Below are 16,471 nucleotides of genomic sequence, written 5' to 3'. Positions count from 1 at the left end.
CTCCAGTGCCTCTTTTCTTCTTGTATAAAATTAAAGGCAGTGTCTGTGATCTGTGACAAGAAAGAAAGAAAGAAAGAAAGAAAGAAAGAAAGAAAGAAAGAAAGAAAAGAAAGAAAGAAAAACAATTATAGCCTTATTCCTTTCATTTCAGGCCTACAGTAAAGATATTAAATTCGTACTTCTCACTTTGTGTTTTTCTACGTAAATGTATTTTATAGCCATCAACTTGCAAAAGGAGCACGTCAAACTTAATGTTACACAAACTTGTCTTTAATAAAGAAAAATCAAGGAATTATTTAACAATTAGACACAACTATGCTCAATTGACAAAGATGATTTGCTTAGGAATCTTAAGAGTAACAGAAATAGAAGAACATACCACCATAAAAAAAAAAAGATAAATTCATTCTATGACTAGAAAATGCTTTAAGATAAAAACATTAATTATTCAATAAGAAAATATTTCATATTTCTTTTATCACAGAGACTATAAGTTTAATGAACTCATTTCTCTATCAAGTTATGCAGCATACCTTCCTGTCTCTAGTTTCTCATGCAAATGGTTAGAGAGTTTTTCTCAGAGTAGAGCAAATCAGTGCTAATGGTTTCAAGTCAGGGCTTGGAGGTGGCCTGAAAAAAGGCCATTTACACTCACCCGAACCCAGCCCAACACCTTCTTTTTTACGGTTAGTCTCTATTACCAGTGAGTGATCCCTCATCCTCCCTCAACAGATAAATTACTACAAATGTACCCATAAATTAAAACGGTATCATTCAACGTGGAGGAGAGTGGCTGGAGCGCAATGAGACATTGACAGTCTCCTGGTAAAAACTACCTCATTCCAGACAAATACATGAAAATAATACTTTAATGAAAGGCATTCATCCTGTCCATATGCTTCCCCTAAAATGCTTGTAAAAAACTCAGAATTAAATAACATTAAGATACAAGAGGTAATAAGTGCACCTAAAAAAAGGTAAGTAGCATACGTGAGGCCTGCTTCCTGGAATTCTAACCACGTCATCTCACAGGTAATTTTCAGGATAATTATCGTAAAAATACAATAAATACTATAATGGAAATATAGGGATTCATTTATTACTTTTTGGTTTACAAACAAAGGCACCCAATAATGCTTCTATTTACTTCTTATAAAAGATTATCAATTTACATTTAAAACAAAAAGCAAAAAAAACCCTGAACCAGTTCCTATAGACACACACAAAAAAAGGGGAGAAATAAGATTATTTTCCTCCCTACTTCCAATCTTTATTACCATTTTTATACCATGTTTATACCATTCTTAAGTCAAAGAACACATTGCCATGCTTCTTTGTTGACCTTTAAAACATATTAATGTTGCCAAGTCAAATTTAAATATAGCCACAAATGATGTCACAATTGACAAACACACAGAATTATAAGAATCAAGAGTGAAGAGAGGGAAAAAGCCCAAATGTTTTACAATACAGCTTTTTATCAAATGAATTAAATGAAATGTCAAATTTATTAGGCTATCATGTTAAAAATGGAGCTCGTGTGAAAATATAATCAAACAAAACTAAAACTCTGTCTGACAAATGACATCAACAAAAATGATTTCCAAAATCTTTGAGTTAAGCTTAAGTCTAGTTGGTGGGGATTAACAACCTATGTATTCTTCACACTAACTTCAGAACTAAGTTCTACAATGATATATTAATTCATTCATGAGTTTCTTCTGACAGCAGAATTCTAAACACACAAAATTAATGCAGTGGCCTCAGCACCCGCCTAGCTAGCATTTCCCTACACTGGATTACAAGAACAATGCCATGGTTCAGAAGACATACCCCCCTCTGTACTTCACATGCCTGTCAAAGTTGTACCTGATTCTTTTGCAAGATACAAAGACACTTCATCTGATCCTAAGTATATCTGGCAGAGCACAAACATCATACAAATGTTAGCATGTTTTCAACCCATTACGGAAATGTATTTGGAGAGATGGAGTACTCAATGTATAGAGCATCTAGAGTTAATTATGGGCCACTTTAAATTAAAGGCATCATCATTTATTCCATTTTTAGACACTGTCCTGGTCTCTCACACCTTACACAAGGTATGGTCCTAGACCAGAGACTTAGTATCGTTTCAAAGAATATGAATATATATATATATATATATATATATATATATATACACACACACATACATACATACATACATACATACATATTTCTTTTAAAATAATGTTTAAAAGTTTTACTACAGAAAATCTGGCTTCACCATGGAAGCATTTTTCCTTCTCAAGATTACACACCTGCATGGAAGAAGGTGGTTTCCTTTACATTTAGGTTTTCACAATAACAAAATAAACTTCTTGCATTTAAATTGACAGAGAAAGTAAGATGTAAAGTTCTATGTAACTTTTTGTATTGTGAACTGACCTCATTAAACACATTCAAGATATACTGTTGATTTAAATATAGTACAACTTGATCAGCTAAATTCGAACACGTTATGCTGATCAATCTGTTAAACCAAACGTATGTTAAAACAGTAAGGACAGTTTACTACTATTAAGGTTTAAAGGTTTAAAGGGAATAATAATGTATCATTAAAATACACATTAATTTTCTTGCTATTACTTGTTTCTATAATGCATCTCTTTAAAACTACATGCAGAAAAAATAAATGATATCTCATTCAACAGTTTGCTACTTTAGGTGGTATGTAAATAAAGTCCTTTATTTAATTTTATACACGTTATTTTATGCACTATTTTATTTTTCTTGAAGGAATTCAGCTCTCAAGGTCAAAAGTTAGTATGTGTTTACACACATGTGAGAACATTTTCTTAATGTTAGGACTATCTGCAAATATATTCTTCCATAATAAAGCATTATCAGTTTTCACTGGAAAGACTGTATAAGCCTTAAAAGTCCTATTAATATAATGTACACAGGGAAGAGAGCACAATATGGTGAATCCCTCCCCACCTGCACCCTTCTTTGCCAGTCTCAAGAAATCCTCCAGCTTCAAAACATGAACACAATTTCACAGGACTGATTTTTATTTGGTCATAATGTGGAGAAGAAAACTGTCTTCGTCTTCTTTTTGACACTAATAGTCTTATTGAATTCGTTCTCATTTTCCTTCAAAAAATACATAGCATATGGTGATATGGATTCTCAAACTCATTAGATCCAGTAGGGTCTTTAGAATAACATATAGCCTTCTGATAATGGAAGCAACTGATTGCTTACAAAAAAATGATGTGCATCAGACCACTAATCAGAGAAAGGAAAATGAGAACATGTCTTTCACGTTGGAGACCACTTAATAACTTACGAAATGATGTAAAAATAGTATGGCTATAATTTTAACAAAACTAAAACCCACTTCAACTGATGAAAAAAACCAAACACCGAAGAATTAAATATCTACCAACTTAGCTATGTATTCCTGTCCAAATAAATGCTTTCCACTGCACTATATATTAGAATTAGAAACTCACTATATGTTAAGGCATATTTTAATCAATATGTTCCAGAATTGCACAGTTATACTGGTCAGTGTTCCTATTTCCCCATTCCTACCCTCACCCCACCCCTTGTCCCCAGGGATCAAAATGTTAAGTCATGGTTTTGGTGGCTATTGTAGATTTGAGCTGGCATAACCACAGTGTGTTCACTAGATTTTGTAAGCATAAACATTAAAATGTTACATAAAATGTACCATACTGTACTCCACACTCTGATCTAAGATGGTTTAATGTCTTGACAAAAGGTGAGATGACTTAAGTACATTTTACATTTTGTGCATTTAGACCACCATATGCATAGATGTTCTAATGCTAAATTCTCGTCTTCAGTATCTCATAGTGCTGGATGCCCGGAAGTATGACAGAAACTTGTAACACAGACTAACCACAAAGTACCAGATGTTTCTTGCCATTTGTGATCTTGCAATAAAAATGCGCCAAATCAGGATCACAAGGATAGTATTGAAACCATACCGTATGTTCCTCAACCTGGAAAGCAAATCAAGAGACATATCAGACAATGTTTTCTAGAATAAAATATTGTTGGATGGCAGATAATCAATGCCCAGTTGCTGATCTCATCAAAGCTCAAATCCATTACGGTATAATGACTGCAGAGCAAGTCATTTTGAAATGCAGCAAGAAGAAACAAGTTTTCTTCCTCCACTCTACTGTCCAACTATTTGGTTCGGGAAGCTGCTATGACATATAGATCTCTTTGTGCTAGGCCAAGATTGGCCAATTGAAAAAGAGTTCTCAAAGAGTTTAAATATACAGATTGTGTATGAGCACCTATTCTTTTCTCTTTTTCTTTACTACCTTAATGCCCTTTCTACTTGTGGAACAATTCATCCATTTTGCTTTATGACCAGCTTTAATTCCAGTCTGAAAATAATAGCAACCCTAGAGATTGATACAAAACAGCATTGAAATACTTTTTTCAAATGATGACACCTAAAATCATCCACCCAGCTTAGAACTGAACTGAATTTCTATGAAAGAAAGTTATTATTTTAAATGATAATTATGTTAAAACTATTTAATTCTAAAAACTATGTCTTTTTTAAAAAAAAATTTTTTTTAACGTTTATTTATTTTTGAGACAGAGAGAGACAGAGCATGAACAGGGGAGGGGCAGAGAGCGAGGGAGACACAGAATCGGAAGCAGGCTCCAGGCTCTGAGCCATCAGCCCAGAGCCCAACGCGGGGCTCGAACTCACAGACCGCAAGATCGTGGCCTGAGCTGAAGTCAGATGCTTAACCGACTGAGCCACCCAAGCACCCCTAAAAACTATGTCTTTAAACATATTCCAAAAGTTTCACTTTCAGAGGATATTCCTTAAAAAAGGCATACTGAACATAGATGGGAAAGTGTAAAATATTCTGATAGAATTCTTCATTATTCCATATTTAACTTCATGTTTGTTATTGTACCACAAGTATAGATAGTGTCATTCTAGGATTAAAATGTCGGATTTTTTGTTAATATACTTAAAACTGTAACCAGTGATATTAGTATTTTTTATGATAGGTTATATTTTATTTCAATAAACTTTGATATTTAGACCAAAGAAAAAAAGAGTTCAAATCCATTACTAATGTGAAACTTATTTAAAATTAACTAGAAGCCCTTAAATTAGAAAGTCTGCAAAAGTCAAACAAACCTGACCATGCAGTCCATCAAACAACACCTTACCTCTATTAACCATGAATGAAACAAAGATTTTTTATAACAAAAAAATTTGGGACACAAATTTATTCATTCAACAAGTATTACTGAGCATCTTTCTGTATGACCAGGACTAGGTATACTGTAGGTAAAACAGACATGCCCCTTCTGGAGCTTCCCATCTAATCTAAAAAGGTTTGGGCATTATATACATCATCCTACAGATATTTTTAAACATCTTTAGGTACTTCTAAGCTGTCAGACATGCAAATTCACTCCTTCACTTACAGCTGACAGTCACATTATCAAAGGCCAACTGGACAAATTCTCATCTATGAAAGAAGCATGGCATGAGTCCATATAAAAGGGCCCTCCCAGTCTCAAAGAGTAACATTAATGTTACTGTACTCATATTTCAAAACATTTTTTATATTTTCAATGGCGTTAGAAAGGAATACAAATGTTCAGGTACATAACAATGTTACATAAATTCCATTACCTTCAATAGGCAATCCAAGATAGGACTATAATATACAAATGATGGTATAGACAAAAGAGCTCATGGGGCACCTGGGTGACTCAGTCAGTTAAGCGTCTGACCTGGGCTCAGGTCATGATCTCGCCAGTCTGTGAGTTCAAGTTGCTGCATTGGGTTCTCTGATGACAGCTCGGAACCTGGAGCCTGCTTTGGATTCTATGTCTCCCTCTCTCTCTCTGCCCCTCCCCCAATCACACTCTGCATGTCTCTTTCTCTCAAAAATAAAAGAGCTTTGAATTAGGAGTCAAAAATCAGTATTCTAGTTTGCTCTGCTGCCTAACGCATATGACCTGCCAACACAACTTCCCTAAACCTCCATTTCCTCAACTATTTAACTAGCTGCCCTGCAAAGCCTCATAAAGTCAGAAGACCAAGAGGAATAATGTGAAAGTCTTGAAAGCTGTTATAAAGACTGTATTATAAAAACACTACAAATAAAAGAGGTTACTATTGAAATTAACTACATCTTTGAATTATGGGTAACAGTGATTTTTTCCTGTGTTTTGAGTTTTTTTAAACAATCAGTATATATTACTTTTATAATGAGACTAAGGGAATAATTATAACTCTTGTTTTAAAAACAAAGGAAAAATTCTATGCTGAATGATGTATTATTATATCGCTTTTCCTCTTCCAAAGATGTATTTGACAAAGGGAAAAAAACAGAAGAAAAAACACAACACTTCAAATAACTACCTCTAGTTTAAAATACATTTTTATTTTCTCCTAATATCTTTACTTCTTCAGTAGCAATACAAAGGAAGGAAATACAAAGGAAAATAGTGATTTTCAAAACTAAATTCCACCTGAACTTAGTGCTAAGGAACAGGATAAAGACAGTAAGTTTGAACAACCTTAGGCTAAATACTACCATAGTTCCAGTGCTAATGTAAGCACTTTTCCTAAATAAAATATTACACTAGCAATATACCAGCTCACCAAAAAATAAATAAAATAAAATTAAAAACTGTGTGATAATTCATAAGGAAGACACGATGCAATCAAGCCCATGTAAAAAACTTACTTGTTCAGATGTTTTCTAGCTGCAGGGAGGCCAGACATTTCTTCATTCAATACATATTTCTTAGTTCCCATGCAGTAGTTCTCTATATATTCTGCCCAATGTAACTGCCGTACATCAATATTAAAGGTCTATAGAAACAAAACAACTATCAGTTTTTCTCTTGAATAACTTTTTCACAACTGGTCAAAAATTCATACTTTTTTTAAAGGCTAATTCCACATGACAAGATTACAAAATGTTTAGGGGCGCCTGGGTGGCGCAGTCGGTTAAGCGTCCGACTTCAGCCAGGTCATGATCTCGCGGTCCGTGAGTTCGAGCCCCGCGTCAGGCTCTGGGCTGATGGCTCAGAGCCTGGAGCCTGTTTCCGATTCTGTGTCTCCCTCTCTCTCTGCCCCTCCCCCGTTCATGCTCTGTCTCTCTCTGTCCCAAAAATAAATAAACGTTGAAAAAAAAAATTAAAAAAAAAAAAAAAAAAGATTACAAAATGTTTATAGTATTAACTTTTAAAATCTTACTGCTGTTCACAAAGAAGTTCTTAATCCCTATTTTATACCTCCCATGAAACACAGAAACATTTCAGGAGATAATCTGAAAGCTCATGTCAACATTCAAAGAGAAGTATATATGAAGTGTAAGGAAAAAGCAACCTTCTTTTTACACTAAAAAAAATCAAATCCCATTGTCCAAATAATCTATGTGTTCCTCACCACTTTACACACATATTAATATATTTCCAGTATTTCTTCCTGAACATCCTGCAAACCACATGTATTACCTTTCCTATAGAACAGTAATGACATCAAGAGAAAAAAAGATTTATGAAAGCTAGCTTAGGAGTTTAGGTAACAGTAAGGAGCCCATCTGATGAAAAGGATAGATGAATCTAGAAAATAAAGCTTTACAAAAATGTTATTTTGTGACAAAACAAGAAGGCTATGCACTGCTCAGTTCTTCTCCATACACGATCTGATTATTTTTTAGAGTGAGAAACAGATTATTCACTATTTATCATCACTTATCTGAAAATATCAAGTTGCAGACCAAAAACAACTACCATAAATAAATCACTAAAGTAACACTGCACTAAATGGAGGCTCGATTCGGGGCGCCTGGGTGGCTTGGTCGGTTAAGCATCCGACTTCGGCTCAGGTCATGATCTCACGGTCCGAGAGTTTGAGCCCCGCGTCGGGCTCTGTGCTGACAGCTCAGAGCCTGGAGCCTGTTTCTGATTCTGTGTCTCCCTCTCTCTCTGCCCCTCCCCTGTTCATGCTCTGTCTCTCTCTGTCTCAAAAATAAATAAACGTTAAAAAAAAAATTAAAAAAAAAATAAATGGAGGCTCGATTTAAGATGGGAGAGATTATGAGACTATGTTAACTGGACTCCCACAGGAAGAGTGAAAAAGAATGGAACAGAGGCACCATCTGAGAAGACAACAGCTGGGAATTTTTATTTCCAAAATGATGATACATTAAGCCACAGATTCAAAACACACATACACCATACACATGCAAGTACCTGAGCATATCAAGAATAAAACTGTTGAAAGTCAAAGATGAAAATTTTGAAGACATCAGAAAAAGATGTTATGGGTTACCTCCGAAGGGACAACTATTAAACTGACACTTGACTTCTCAAAAGAAACAATAGAAGCCAAGAGACTATGAGAAGATGTCTTCCAGTGCTCAGAGAAAACTGCTAACACACAGTTCTATACAGTATAAACATCTTTGAAAAATAACGATGTTTGCAGAAGAATAAAAACTGAGACAATGTGATATCAGCAGATGACTCACACTAGAGGAAGAAGCACACCAGAGGGTATTCTTTAAGCCAAATGAATAGGATTCTGGATTGAAGTCTGGAGACGGAAGAAGAAATGAAGAGCCACAAAAGGCCAATTATGCTGGTAAATCTATGTGAATACTTAGTAGAGTGCAATTAAGAATAATGGTGGTGAGGCAGAGAACACATATACAGAATTAAAATATGTAACAACAGCAGAAAAGTATTAGGCCTTGCATTCTCCAAAAAAAAAAGAAGTACCAATATTGTTTTTTTTTAATTTTTTTTTTTTTCAACGTTTATTTATTTTTGGGACAGAGAGAGACAGAGCATGAACCGGGGAGGGGCAGAGAGAGAGGGAGACACAGAATCGGAAACAGGCTCCAGGCTCCGAGCCATCAGCCCAGAGCCCGACGCGGGGCTCGAACTCCCGGACCGCGAGATCGTGACCTGGCTGAAGTCGGACGCTTAACCGACTGCGCCACCCAGGCGCCCCGAAGTACCAATATTGTATTAGTCTTTGAGGAAGTGAGGAAGGATGCTGTAATCTTTAGAGAAACCTAGTAGTACAACTGAAAAAGAGTATATTTTATGTAACTGATACAGATGGGGAAAATACAAAACTGTAAAAAATAACCTCAAAGAAAACAAACAAAAACTTAAGTAAGACAAATAGAATGCACTAAGCGTTAGATTTAAATCTGTTATCAAAAATTAAATTATGGATTAAATCCTCCAAATAAGGGTCCAAAATTGTCAAACTGAAAAAAGTAAAATACAGTAAAACTATATGCTGCTTATAAGAGGAATATCTGATAGTTAAGGATACAGAAAGTTGGAAATACAAGGACAGAGAAAGATACATTTCTACCAACAATGTATATAGGAACTCCCACTGGCCAACGCCTTACCAGAAAGGTAGGCTGTCAAGTTTTGCATTTTTGCAAACTGTTAAGGAGTAAATATCTCAGTCTAATTTCAGTTGGCATCTCCATTTTTATGAGTGAGGTTGAGTATCTTTTCCAATGGTTAATCATTTGCATTTACTTCTCTGTAAATGTTCATCTCTAGCCCATTTTCAGTAGGACTGACGTTTTTTGCCATTTCTACACAAACTTTTTATGTAATATGAAATGCACGTTAACATCACATTGAGATACCACCATATACCCACCAAAGTGTCTAAAATTAAAAATTAAAATGAAAAGGCCCAACTGTTGGGAGGATGCATATTAACAGGAACTCTTGTACACTGCCACACAAAATGTCAATCAGTACAACTACTTTGGAAAACTGTTTAGCATTATCAACTACATTGAACATACAAATACCCTTTGACTGAGCTATCCTATTTCTAGATATATATCCTATATAAATGTGTGCACATGGCTCAAAGAAGAATTATTCCCAACAGCCAAAAACTGGAAATAACCCAAATATGGTATCAACAAAAGAAATGAAAAAATACTGTATGATACCATTTGTATAAAGTCAAAAATGGGTATGCTATTTAATGTCAGAATTCAAGATAGTTGTTACTTTTGGAAGGTAGTTATTGGGAGGGGGCATCAGGGGATCTTCTGGGGACAAAAATATTCTATTTCTTCACCTGGATGGTCACTTTCTAATAATCCACTGGGCAGTATGTGTTGTGCACTGGGATGGGGACAAGGAAGATGGGAAGGGAGAACATAAGGAATCAGTAGAAGCCACAAATCTTTTAACCTGGGATTCTCTGCAGAACCCTGGTAACTGGGACCTTCTGTTCTGATGCTGCAGGCAAGGATGAAGATTGGCTATAAAGCCTATGGCCCCATCAGTTAAGGTGTCTTACAGAATATTGCTGCAAAAAGATAAAAATTCCCAAAGCTGTATCCTGAGAGCAAGGGTGAAAAAAAGAAGTAAACCCACCACACACAGAAGTGGGCAAAAAAAAAGTGCACACTCAATGCCTTTATCACGCACGACCAGTAACATGTACTCAATCTGCACTATCTAATATGGTAGCCACAAGCCACATGCATGTCTGGGAACTTTGAAAGTGATTGGTCTGAACTGAGATTTGCTGTGGAGTATAAAATGCACACAGGGTTTCAAAAGCTCAGTATAAAAAAATTGAAAGTATAATATCATACAAACAGTTGTTTAAATTTTCAGTGATTTTTAAATTTCTGTTTAAATTATATATTATTTTGGATATATTAAATAAAACATTAAAATTTTTTAATGTTTATTTTTGAGAGAGACAGACAGAGCAGAGAGAGACGGAAACACAGAATCCAAAGCAGGCTCCAAGCTCTGAGCTGTCAGCCCAGAGCCCGACGTGGGGCCTGAACTCATGAGATGAGAGATCATGACCTGAGCTGAAGTCAGACATTTAACCGACTAAGCCAGCCAGGTGCCCCAAAGTACTAAAATTTTTAAAGAAAGACGTGGAAAGAGAAAGGAAACTGCCCCTGGGAAGATGAAAAAGAAATCTCCTTTGAGAAACTAGAAGCATGAACCAGCCTATTTAAGGCCCACATTCACTTGAGTTAGGCTAAAAACTTAATCAGATATCTTAAAGTGGTCCTGACCTATTAATGCTACCTGGCTAGTTAATGCTAATAATCACTCACTGGGCTACTGGCAGAAGCAAAGGCGAATCCTTATTGGAAAAGTGCAATTTCAACATATGCTTCAAAAAATTTCCAGAAATCCTCAAGGAATATGAATATACAGTTAAGAAAAAAAACAAGGTGCCATGAGTGAGACCCAGCATAAACAACAGACGATCAGGTGTTACCACTGATCAGGTGTTACCACTGATCAGGTGTTACCACAGCCTTTAGAAGTTTGAATTATCAGACACAGAATTTAAAACAATTATGTTTACCATGTTTCAAGAAATGTCTGTAAGAGGGATGTCTGGGTGGCTCAGTCAGTTGAGTGTCCGACTCTTGATTTTGGCTCAGGTCATGATTCCAGGGTTGTGGGATCAAGCCCTGCATCAGGCTCTGTACTGAGTGTGGAGCCTGCTTGGGATTTTCTCTCTCTCTCTCTCTCTCTCTCTCTCTGGCACCTAGGTTGCTCAGTTGGTAAAGCATCCAACTTCAGCTCTGGTCATGATCTCATGGTTCACGAATTTGAGCCCTACATCAGGCTTTCTGCTGTCAGCACAGAGCCCACTTCAGATCTGCTGTCTGTCCCCCTCTTTCTACCCCTCCCCGGCTTACATGAGCTCTCCCTCTAAAATAAACATTTTTTTTTAATTTAAAAAAAAAAAAAAAAGATTCTGCCCCTCTCCCCCGCTTGCTCTAAAATAAAAATCAAAAAATAAAAAAGAGAAAGAAAGGAACATCTGTAAGATCTGAAAAACAAGTTGAATTTCTAAACATGAAAATAACTGAACCCCCTTATTCAACTGGGTGGCGGAGACAGGGCTGAAAGACTGCCACAGACCTTTTATTAACCATTAGCTTTTCAGCCAGAAACAAAGAGATAAAATATGAGCTAAAACTTAAAAGAGGAAAGAATGATGTGAAATATATTAAAATTTCACAAGAGAATGGTGAAGAGGTATATATATATATATATTTTAAGTTTATTTATTTTTGAGAGAGAGAGAGAAAGAGATCATGCATGCGTGAGCAGGCAAGGAACAGAGAGAGAAGGAGAGAACCCAAGCGGACTCTTCTCTGACAGCACAGAACTCCATGCGGGGCTCGAACTCAGGAACCGTGAGTTGATCACCTGAGCTGAAATCAAGAGTTGGATGTTTAACTGGCTGAGCTACCCAGGCACCCCAAAGAGGCCATATTTGAAGAAACAATAGCTAAGTATTGTCCTGAACTGCTAACACACTTCAAACTTCAGATCCGGGAAGCCCACTTATGAAACAGGATACATTTTGAAAAATTATACCTAGACACATTCACAGTGAAACTGCAGGACACCAAAGAAAAACTCTGAAAAACAGACAGGAATAAGAAAGCACCTGTAATGCAGCAGCAAATTAGACTGATTTTTCAACAGCAACAACATAAGTGAAATATTAAAGGAACATAAAAAGAAAGTTATCCTTCATGTACTGAAATCATGGTACAGAAACAGTGAAATAAAGACATGCCAGGCAATCACAAACTGAGAGCTCACTACTAACAGACCGCCTACTAAATCATATTCTGGGATTCTGGATACATTTCAAACTGAAAGAAAAGGGTCCTAAAGAGAAGATCGAATAGCAAAGCTACTGGTAAATATTTAGTTAAATCTAAATACAACTAAACAAAGTCATATCTAATTACAGGGTTTCAATAGAGAACTAAAGTAATGTATAACTATGTAAATTAGTGGGGTGGTAATCACACTTTAAACATTTTAAGGTCCTAAATATCATTAAAAAGAGGCTATAGAAATTGCTTAATTTAGACTTTGTTAGATATGTATGTTAAAATACCTTAGGTAACCTCAAAAAGAACACACACAAAGAGTTTAAGTTTCAAACGAACAGAGGGCGAAATGTAGAATGATAAGAAATTAAAGAATATATGAGGTAAAACAATTTCAGAGGGAAGGTTTTTTTCTCAAAATTGAAAGAAAACAAACTGAAGGAAAAATGCATAAAGAATTCTAGTTTCTCTTTGAATCTCACTAAAGGGAAAAAAAAGAACCAACATTTCAATCATACTTTGAAAACATCTCTGCCACTCTCAAGTACTTACGTTATAAATTCTAAGATAAAGCAATTTTATTTTACCACCAACAATTATGATTGAAGCTTTAATGAAACACACATAAATAGGTCAAATGTCTTTCTTTTTGCATTAATGACTGGAAAATATCCAATTATTTCTCAGGTTGCTAATGGCTGTCCAATTAATATGCTATGTTTTCTAAAATAAAACAGAAAATACTTGCCTTTTTATCTTCAGGGTTTAGTTGATTCATCAACATATTGACATTGTCAGTATTCCAAACCCAAGAATTACTTGTGAAATATTCAAGAAACACCATAGCTTTGTGAAGACGAGTTATTGTTTTCATCATCCTGTATTATGAGAAAAATTGACAGATTCATAATTCGCATAGATTAGGAAAAATCTCATCACCACCCAAGGTGCAGTTTCTATATTGAGATAGTAGCAATAAAATTATAATTCTGTAATTCATTCAGTAAGTGACCAAACCACCAGAGAATATTTCTGCATCTTGGAAGAACATTTTATAAATCCAAAATGAAAAAAAAATTTTAAGCAGCAGCAAATGAATTTAATACTGCCTAAACAGAGTTCTATTGATATATAAAATTTTCATAGGAAATACAATGCTTTAAGGTCAAATTTTCTTCTATAATCCTAAGCAAATAAATGGATTCAATTAGTATTCCCTTGTTCTTTGTTCCTTAAATCACATTTTAGTTTGGCTAAAATTACTAAGATTTCCTGTGAATTTATAACATAAGGAGTTATACTGTGATCTCCACTCTTCAGCATCATGGAGGCAAAGTATACAGAAATATTCGTTTGCCATTTAATCATCTCCCTCTACATACATTTTTAGAGTAATTTTCTCTTTAACACAGACAGGTATCACTCTTGATTGTCTGAATGTGCTGTGAAATCAATGACTGATGCTGAAAACTTTCTGAAATAGATATTCAAGATATTCACTTACCTCCCCAAATCCCCCATTATTCATCCTTACAGAAATATTTTTGTTTGATATTTCTTGCTTGTTCCTTTTTAAAAAGGATGAGGGACCTTAATCTTTAAATCTGTCATTTTATAGATCATGGCTCACTGTAAGTCATTGATATCACAACACTAACCAGAGCAGTAACATCTATACAGTAATAATTACCTATGGTAAGTAGGAAAAGGGAAGAAAGAACTTTTTGAAACAAAACACACACCAAAAATTCCTGACCTCTGATAGACAGAAAAATAATTTGTGGAAAAATAAAAGAATTGTTTATATTCCCACAATAAGGATTAGCATTTACATAGTTTAGAAAGTCCCAAAATTAGGGGTTTTAGAAATGGAGAAAGTGGGAGAAAATTAGACCACCAGAAATGGGGGGAAAGTCAAAACAGCAACATTAGCTAAGCAATTCTGATGACATATTCAATACATTTAGAAAGAAACCCTGAATCCAGAATACTAAGAGAAATTGAGACAACATGGACTATGCAGAGAAAAACTGGTTCATGCAAGAAAAGAATTCCAAAATAAAACCTCCATCAAACACAAAAAGAATTATTGGGCATTGAAGGTTGTATTTGGACAGGGATAGCTCAGACAGATAGAAAGCACATGGCGGGGGAAAAAACAAGACATGCTGCTTTTAGAAAAGATTAGACCTTTTCTTTTTTCCCTAAAAAACAAAACAAAACAAAAAGATGTAACAGATCTGTAATTAAATCAATATCTACCATTACAACCAGTGTAGTATACTTGAATAACACACATACACATATTAACTTAACATCATTTTCCAACATACATCTTATTAACAAGTTTTTCTTCCTAATTTCTTGTCATGACAATTCTCACCTAGTCTTATCTTCAGTTTCACTCAAGTGACAAATTACCCTGCAACCATTCAGCCATTCAAAACATAATTATGATAAAAAATTGGGAGAGGGAGAAGGAAATCTGAAAGGCCATATATGTGTAAAGTTCACAGAATATTTATCAAGCAATAAAAGTACTGGATTGAATACTATGGGGATAAAAAGAAACTTGAAACCTTGCACAGTCACTCTTTGGTTAAAATGCCCTATGAGCAGATAGATGCCTGGGACTACATTGCCATGTATGTTCTGAGTATGTATTCTTTATTATGGCAACCTGCAAAAAATAGTCACAATCCTTTAGGGTAGGGCTAGCTCTTCATGGTCATCTAGTCCAGGATTTCTCAACTTCACCATTACACACATCTTGGGCCAAATAATTCTTCGTGGGGGGCTGTCCTGTTCAGCATCTAATGGCCTCTACCCATTAGATACCAGTAGCATCCCTCCCCTAGGTATAGTAACAAAAAACGTCTCCAAATATTTTCAAATGTTCCTTGATGGAGATACTGCCCTCTATTAAGAATCACAAAGATGTGGAGCGCCTGGGTACCTCAGTCGGTTGAGCATCCGACTTCAGCTCAGGTCATGATCTCATGGTTCACGAGTTTTTGAGCCCCGCATCAGGCTCTGTGCTGACAGTTCTGAGCCTGGAGCCTGCTTCAGATTCTGTGTCTGCCTCTCTCTCTGCCCCTCCCCACTCATGCTCGCTCTCTCTCTCTCTCTCTCTCTCTCTCTCTCTCAAAAATAAATAAACATTAAAAAAATTAAAAAAAGAATCACAAAGATGAAAAATATCAGACTCAATGAGGTTAAGCTAGACAGAGTTAAGATAAATAACCAAAAAAATAAGGCTTTGGAACCATTTTTTTAATATCATTTCTAAGAGTGATGAAATATCTACTGCATTTCAAGAGCTACAGTGAATAATTTATACTGCTTCTATTTGCAATAATGTCATGCATCCTACTCCCCAATGACTATTAACCAGGAAGCCTTAAGATGCATGTTTGATTTGTACTTTTTATAATTATGTTAAGATATATATGTAAGTTAGATTTTTATCTAGCTGACATGCAGAATAATGTAAACAAGTAGACACCACGAATGACATGAATAACATTACTGTAATAAAGAAGGAGGCACTATATTAAGGCCCCAATATAAGATATAAAGCCCACTACCTTGCTCAGTAAATATCTGAACAAATTACATAATATGAATTATAAGACTTTGTACTTAACATTTATAAAATTGCCTAAATAAAAAACCTTGCTGGCTCTTGTTACTTTTAGACTATAAGCTCCTAGAGGTCAAGGATCATTCCTGCTTTGATAATTAGTCTTGCACGGGACAAACCTCAGTTAAGAAGATTC

The 16,471-nt window shown here is 35.3% G+C and overlaps 1 protein-coding gene across 4 annotated transcripts in view; it reads right to left on the bottom strand.

The window, feature by feature from the left end:
- Positions 1-248: 248 nt before the first annotated feature.
- The window catches only part of FAR1 (fatty acyl-CoA reductase 1), an 80,008-nt gene continuing 63,785 nt past the window's right edge, over positions 249-16,471 (bottom strand). For all 4 annotated transcript variants that reach the window (XM_043580719.1, XM_043580721.1, XM_043580720.1 and 1 more), the window contains 3 exons: positions 13,441-13,570; positions 6,759-6,886; positions 249-4,016 (listed from right to left, as the gene is read on the bottom strand). In XM_043580719.1, the coding sequence (XP_043436654.1) occupies positions 3,854-4,016; positions 6,759-6,886; positions 13,441-13,570 (421 nt within the window). In that variant the 3' untranslated portion in view covers positions 249-3,853. The remainder of the gene's footprint in view (positions 4,017-6,758; positions 6,887-13,440; positions 13,571-16,471) is intronic.

Source organism: Prionailurus bengalensis, chromosome D1 (assembly GCF_016509475.1).
Source record: "Prionailurus bengalensis isolate Pbe53 chromosome D1, Fcat_Pben_1.1_paternal_pri, whole genome shotgun sequence".
Classification (NCBI taxonomy): domain Eukaryota; kingdom Metazoa; phylum Chordata; class Mammalia; order Carnivora; family Felidae; genus Prionailurus; species Prionailurus bengalensis.
This window is presented reverse-complemented; position numbering and strand designations above follow the sequence as displayed.